Source organism: Crocodylus porosus, unplaced genomic scaffold (genome assembly GCF_001723895.1).
Source record: "Crocodylus porosus isolate Cpor-Errol unplaced genomic scaffold, CroPor_comp1, whole genome shotgun sequence".
Taxonomy (NCBI): Eukaryota; Metazoa; Chordata; order Crocodylia; family Crocodylidae; genus Crocodylus; species Crocodylus porosus.
The window spans coordinates 15,792,011-15,799,823 of record NW_017728912.1 but is presented as its reverse complement, the minus strand read 5'-3'; the positions used below and the strand labels follow the sequence as shown (position 1 = coordinate 15,799,823).

At 40.2% G+C, this 7,813-nt stretch overlaps 1 protein-coding gene across 2 annotated transcripts in view; it reads right to left on the bottom strand.

Moving 5' to 3' along the window:
- The window catches only part of NDST4 (N-deacetylase and N-sulfotransferase 4), a 170,610-nt gene that overhangs the window by 11,502 nt on the left and 151,295 nt on the right, over window positions 1-7,813 (bottom strand). For both annotated transcript variants that reach the window (XM_019534053.1, XM_019534052.1), the window contains exons 11-13: window positions 6,323-6,497; window positions 3,673-3,843; window positions 811-920 (exon numbers count right to left, since the gene is read on the bottom strand). In XM_019534053.1, the coding sequence (XP_019389598.1) occupies window positions 811-920; window positions 3,673-3,843; window positions 6,323-6,497 (456 nt within the window). The remainder of the gene's footprint in view (window positions 1-810; window positions 921-3,672; window positions 3,844-6,322; window positions 6,498-7,813) is intronic.

The following is a 7,813-nucleotide window of genomic DNA, read 5'->3' as shown; positions in this document are numbered from 1 at the left end:
GTGGGCTTCACCCGCACGTCTCTCACCGCTCCGGAGCCTAACTGAATCCTATGATCCTATGACCCCAGCTGACTTCCTGCCCTTTGGGCATAGGGCTGGACTCAATGATCTCCCAAGGTCCCTTCCAGCCCTAATGTCTATGATATCTATGAAATCTGAGTTGGGGTTTGAAAGAGGATCAAGTTAGACTCTTCTCAGTGATGGCAGATGACAGAACAAGGAGCAATGGTCTCTAGTTGCAGCAAGGGAAGTTTAGGTTAGATATTAGCAAGAATTTTCTGATGAGGATGATAGTAAACCACCAGAACAGGTTACTCAGAAAGGTTGTGAAATCTTTATCCTCGGAGGTTTTTAAGACCCAGCTAGATAAAGCCTTAGCTGGGATGATCTAGTGGGGATGGTCTTGCTTTGAGCCAAGGATTGGACTAGATGACTTCCTGAGGTCTCTTCCAACCCTAATTTTCTATGATCCTATTATTCTATGATTCTACAAAATTGAAAACTATATCATAATGTATATTCAGAAAGTGGATACATTAAGGTTGCTTATACAACCTCAGTTATAGCAGTTCCCATACATAAGTATAACAAATAATTTTTGTACCCTGTGTAGACAGCAGCCATCAATCTTCTGCCCCCTCTCAACTGGAACCCAAGCCTGGCACCCTGGATACTCATACTTAGTTATGCTATTGTTCTAATTCGGAGTGGTTCACTTCCAACGGTAATATTCTTTTCCTGTGCTTTCTTGCTTTTTGTTTATAATGAATTATCAGTTGTCAAGGGAAGAGAGTAAAGAAACTGACTCACGTTAGAGCTTCAGAGTAATTATAATGAGGTGAGACTCCCAGAAATTTCTGCACTTCATCCATCACAGTAGCTGGATCACTTCTTAGCTGCTGTCCATCGATAATTAGCAACTGTGTAAGAATCAATATATTATCAATTTAAGAACAAAATTCAGATCAATAAACTAAACTACATCATTTGCTCTCTATAGCAGAATTAGTGATGGGTGGATTTGAAGTTTCTGATGTGTTATCAATAACAATCAAACAACTTAACTCTGTTTAGGTTTAATTGTTTATCATGTAGAATCATGTTGGCCCTATTTAGATTTGCATATAACAACTGAAGGAAACTGCTTTGGCAAATAATTTTTTGTCTCAAAACAGTTTTAAAAATAAAATAAAAATGTCACAGATGTTTCAGGATACTGGGAAGCCAGATTAAAGAAAAGATGATAAAAATGTTCAAAAGCATTAAAATACAATTGAACAAAAGGTCACATTGAGGACTCAGAGAGAAGTAAGCACATTAAGTATCCTATAATGAAATGGTAAGCACTGTACAGATGTAATAGAATGATAGTTCATTTGATAATTGCACACTGGTTGTTTTACGAAGGGACCTTGCACACTTTGTTAGCAGAAACAGGTATGAAGACAAACTAAGTGGCTTTCCCTGCCACTGGGTGCTTGTACACAAGCAATTAATGTGAAGCAATAAACTCCAGACCACTTTGAGTTGGAATGCACTGCTCCTTGGCATAGCATCCACATGGGTGCTTGGCACAGCAATAATTTGAGCCAGGATAGAGCAGGCACATGTTGGCAGCAACCTCAGGGGGGTCAGCTCCAGGCTTTGGGTGGTGGTGTCTGGCAGGGGAGGGGCTGAATGGGACATGAGAATGCCAAATATGTGGAGCCATGTGGCTAGGTAGTAGGTAGGGGTCTGGCCCCCAGTAGCCTGGGCTGACCAGGCTAAATTTCCCCAGGTGGTTACTGTCTACATAAGTGTTAGGTCACAGTAAATGACTCAGCCATAAGATAGTACCATCTCCAACAATAGTATCTTATGGCAGAGTGAATTGGTTTACTGTGCCCTAATACCAGAGCACATGTAGACAGTGACACTTTATTGCAGAGTTAATTAGTCTACTTGACAGTAAAGCACACATGTAGATATATCCTCTGGCTGTTAAATGTACATATGAAAGCTATAAGGACAGCACAAAGTGTTACACTGATACTAGCTGGCTTGGATGGATGTTTTCTATATTTATTGTGAGGTCTGATTATAAATTATTAACATTTTGAGTGCATGGTATTAAGAATGAGTGCACATTGCTGAGTACACATTAGCAAGTGTAACGAGTGCCCTTTCTCAGTGTATGTTATTAAGAGTAAGTGCACTTTGTATCTTGTAAACTTAATCACTACAACTATGCCACATAAGCAATAGCCAGTTTTACAAGAAATATGTCAAGGTACATTAGACCTGCATGTTTAATAACAGAGTCTGTGCTATTATTATTGTTATTATTTTTCTTTGTGTTAAAATTAACTACTGCAGAAGGGAAAGAGAAACAACACATCTTAGGAAAGGGCCCAGACTTATGAATGAATGGGACAATCCCTTGGTCTACTGGGTCCTAGCATCTAAATCAAGTTCTGAAACTCAAGGGCCAATCTGGTCTTCCTCTCCCACAGGTAGACCAAATACTGAAAACAAAACAAAACAAAACAATAATCTACTGTACAGTGTTCTTCCTAACCTGAGTCTCCCAGTTTGGGAACACATCTGACATCTTACAACAGCTATTTCAGTTGTAGGACAGGAGTAGCTGTGAATCAAGGCCAGTGTGGGACAACATGGAAGGCCCAGTTGTGGACAGAGACAGAACTTATTGGTCTTTTTTGTTTTCTAGAGTAAGCAAGCAAATTCTGCCCTGACCAGTTTCACCATGGTCTCCGTAAGTCCTGGCCCAGACTGACAGGTTATTTATAACACTCCATTTGCTTTCCACATCCTTGTTTCCTTGTACAGGCAGAATGGTTTGGAAAACATACTAGTAAGAAGTAGCTAGAGGTATGTAGTGAATGAATATGTTCTGAACTTCTGTAGCTAAAAATAGGTAGCTTATCTTACAATGATTTGTCTGTAGATTCATGGGCATATAGCGTTTTCTTGGAAAATTTCTCAATGCAATTATTAAAAATATCAAAGACAGGTTTTAATTTATTTTACAAGATTTTTTTAAAAGTGCTGCATCAGCACGTTTTAAATTTCTGAGGGAACAGGGGTGTTCAAAATTCTCATTTAAAAAGTGAGGTTCTAAAGGCTTCCCAAGTCCAATGGGTTACTAAAAAGATTAGAGCTGACAAACCATGGTAATACCTATCCCATACCAGAAGAAGCCTGGTAGCTTTAACATCAAATCAAGGTTTCCAGTATTCCTAGGCTACCTGATGCACAGCAGGAAGCCAAGTGCCCCTAAAAGTTCTGTCACAAGTCTGGATTTCAATAACTTCCAGGACAGTCAGGATCTAGACAGCATGGCTGGGAGATGGGAAATCCTAAAAGCATTTTTACAGGAAACACGGAAGAAGATTCTGCGACAACCCACAAACTGGACAAGACTGAAAAAAGCCAAGCAGTTTACCAAGCCTCCTTGGTTTGTGTCAGAGGGCCTAACAACATCACCACATTTCCAGCAAACATTTTGATTTTTGGTGGATTTACATTTTCTAACAAAAAGGAAATGTTGCTGTGGATAATTTCCAAATAGCTCAAATCACAAAATCATATATGGTAACATCACATGTTGAGATTTCAGGTTGTGGCTTCGAAAACCAAGTGATCTTGGTGAAATCATCAGATAGGAATTACCTGTGAAGTGGCAAAGTGAGTTAGCCATCTTTCTATATGAGCAGCATACCATCCAGGGGTCAAACATCTCTTCTGGAGAGTTCTCAATTCTGAGGGAGACCAATGGTCTGAGGTAATGACTTCATAAAAATTGAACTTCAGAGCAGTGGGATCCTCATGAAATCGTTGATGCTAATACAATAAAGGTAGATACCATTAACCATAAGTAGATGGTTAATTTCCAGACTTTAAGTGAGTGTACTTGAACTTCTGTTGCCTGATTTACATCATTATTACTGACTGCTTTACTTGTCCACCTTTGTCAAATTTTGCATGTATGATTCCACATAATTTTAACAATGCTAGTGTTTTAGCCAAGCCATCGCTTTCCAGATTTTTCCTTTATGAAAGGATACAGATTACATAATGGACAAAAGATGGCTAGGAAATGAAAAAGGAACAATTAACTGACAAGGAAAATTGACTGGTTTTCTTTAGTCTTCAGGACTAGTGCCTTGTAACATGGGATACTTTGCATGTGTCTTGTTTAGATCATAGTAAGCTTTAGGGGTGTGCAAAATGGGCCCTATTCAATTAAGATTCAGCACAAATTGGGGACAGTCATTCGATTCGTTGATTCGGATCGCTGTCCCTGAATCCGAATCTGAAGATTCAATACTGATTCAAAGAATCAGCGATTTGGAAGTAGACACAGTTTTAAAAGTTTGTTCTACTTACTTCGAGGTAGCAGGCACAGCTTGTGAACGCTGAGATGCTAGGGTGCATGGAGCATCCCACAGGAGCATGGCCCCCCCCATCCTTGGCGGTGAACCTGGAAGTGGACCAGAAGTACTTCCCGTCCATTTACGAAGGGACTGGGAAGCCAGACGAAAGAAAAGTAGAAGTACTTCCAGTCCATTTCCAGATCTGCCAGGGAGTGTGCTTGGGGCCCCCCCACTCCCTGCAGCTTGGCAATCAGCTGCAAGAGGTCCCCAGGTGCCTCCCCAGGCCCAGGGAGCTGAGCCAGGGGAAGAGTCGGGGGGTGGGGGGTGGGCCCTGCATGCCCCATGGTGAACTCAGAAGTGGACCAGAAGTGCTTCTGTCCACTTCCGGGTCTGTTCCCAAGCATGCTGGGGAGCCCCCCCGTGCTTCTGTGGGACGATCCATCTGCCCCAGCATCACAGCATTCAGGAGCCCCTGCTACATAGAGGTATGTAGAAAAAACATTTAAAGCTGTCTCTATGTCTAAATCACCAAATCTTTTTGAATCTCTCTGAATTGAGTCGGAGGGTTCTGATTCAATTTGGAGAGATGAAAGGGTGCTCTGATTAGATTTAGATTCAGAGATTTGGCCACTGAATTGACCAGATCTCCACCGAATCAAATCAGGGACTGAAGCTTCACGCAGCCTTAGTAAGAATTACCATGCCATATTAAAAATTAGAACACGTTCTGAGCAGTCTCACAGTAATGCTTACTATGATCTCAGACCAGTGTAGACATGGCAGGAGCTGCCTGTGCCCCTATCCCTTCTGACACTGACCCCAGCACTCACACCACAGCTTGCAGATGTGCCCATGAGGACATGCAATCCACATGCCAGCAGCCTGTGGCCTCCCTGCTGCATGCTGAGTATAGCCCAGGCTGGGAGTGCCTGCCACTGGCACACTGGGGTAAGCCACATCACTGCCATTGGTGGCAGGCAGAATGAGGCACAGGAAGCCAAGCCCAGGACAAGGTGCCACTGCTTCCACTGGATCCATGGGGTAAGCTGGGTCTCTGCTGTTGCCAGTCTTGAGCTAGCTCTGGTGATCAGGTGATTGTCAGTTCCAACCATAGTACCTCATGGGAGTCTTGAACCAGCTCCAGTTTGATGCTGGGCTTGTGACCAACAATTAGTTGATTGTTGGTTGTTCCCAGTCCCTGTACCACACTGGAATTATGAGCTCATATTATCTCTATGGAACAAAATATAGTTGTTTCAGCTCCAAAGACAGCTGAACAAGTTGCTTAGTACAACCCAAAGGCACCATTCCCTGAAAAGTCATAACTTTGCTATGATACGATAGCACCAGCATGTTTTACTAATGGAAAGTGTGCATGCTCATGTTTTAAATGAAGTTAAAATGTCCTAATATGCTAACTGAAGTTAACATGTCCTAATGTGCTACATGGCTCCTAAGCTAGACGCATCTTTTTCTTACTCCTTTGAAACTTTGAATGGTGTGCCATACTTGCATACCAATCAATCTGACTCTGTTGTCTAAAGAATAGAGATTTGAAAGTTATGCCAGATATATGGGTAACCTAAAGTGATTAGCCCTTCATAGTAAGAAATTGGTCATTCTACCAAAACATTATTGGGTGAAAAAGAATGTTTACCAGATAAACATTGTCAGTTGGAATTGAGATTAAAGTAATTATTTGCAACTGGAGGCAGCCATTTGGCTGAAAAGTTACATTATATATGATACTGGTATCACAGCGGGTGCTGAATAGAAAAGGCTGTAATTCAATATTCTAAATTGTGGCATGTACTTTACAGTAAATTCTACTCCTGCTCAAAGACATCATGGTAAAGTCTTTGCAAATTCACAAGAATGGGATGTAAGTTCATTATCACTTATTGCTTTTGATTTCATAGCCCATTTCTCAGTGGCAAGATACTTACCTGATACCAGGAATATGCCCGATCAGATGGGTCAATGAGAATGGTGATGAATTTGGCCTTAGGGATCAAGGAAGCTGCTCGTCTGGGAGCTTCCTCTGAATGGAAATAGTTGGCACTTTTCTCAAACAAGAAGTCAGTTGTAACATTGGAAGGGCTGGGGAAGAAACCCATATACCTGGGAACAGGGAAAATACTATTCGAATTAAAAACATTAAAAATCTTAAACTTTCATGCACGTTCTGTACTTAATGGCATGTTGAAACATTACTCTTCAAATGTAATCTAAAACAGAAGAAATTGAAAACAAAATGGGCAAAAGTTTCATTCTAAACTTTTAGCTATGACATATGTTGCCTTCGTGACGATAATGCTAACAGATAATATCTTTAAGCTGAGTAAAATATTGTTGATAAATAAAAATGTCAGTACATTTTATGAAAAAAATGGAATCTTGGGAAGAATTGAAATTAGTCACAAATTTGAACTGGATTCACTGAATAGTTTTGCCTAATAAAATGGTATAAAAAATTGAAAATATTAAATATTGTTTCAGTGTTTTAAAATAAAAATATTTTGTTCTGACACTGATTAAATGAAAGTTCTCAATTTTTATTTAAAAATGGCATTTCTTTAAAAACTGACCTAACTTTAACTTAATAACCCCAAAACATTTACTGTAAATATTTTACTTTATGTCAAATGAAATGTTTTAGGTTAGGTTGACTCCAATTCTTTGGTTTGGGGTTTTTACTTAACTGAAAAAAAAAACCAGTATTTGCTTTTTAATTTTTCACTGAACCAAAAATCCAGAATGTTTTCAGCTTTGATCCTGTGCCTATATCACTAATGATGTTCAAGAGTGATTAGGAGGTCGTTAGATATAATAATAATAATTATCTTTCACTGAAAAAGTGGAAAATGTTTTGTAAAAGGGCATTTAAAAATAAAAATGTACATGAATTGGGATGTAAAGCCTCCCAGACCTGAAATAAAGGGATGTATGGATTAAAGACATGAGGGAGAATTGAGACTGCTTCTCTAAGGGCATGTCTCAGTACTATGTGAAGGCAGACTGCAGTGAAACACATGGATTCCAGTCCTCAGGTGCAACACCATGAAAAATGCTCCTTTTCCCCAATGAAGTAGCAAGAGCAGGCCAAAAAGCTTTCTGCAGAAAATTCTTTTATGGGCATGATTCAGTCCACACTAAGGTAGCTACATTACATCCATGTCAGGGTGTAACATGCACAAAGGCCATGGTTGCCCTTTCCTGCAGTGCTTCTGAGTGTGGTTTTCAGGTGGCAGAGAGAGCCAAAAAGTAAAAGGACAATAAACATGGTTCAAGGGAGGACAGGAGAAGAGGGTTTAAGCCATCTTTATAGTTTCCCAGTTCTTAGCTGTTCCAGGGTCTGGAGAGGTCCCTGGCATTAATAAAATGGTCCTGGAGAGATGCTTTCATTATAGCTTGTGTAGCAATGACGTTCCATAACC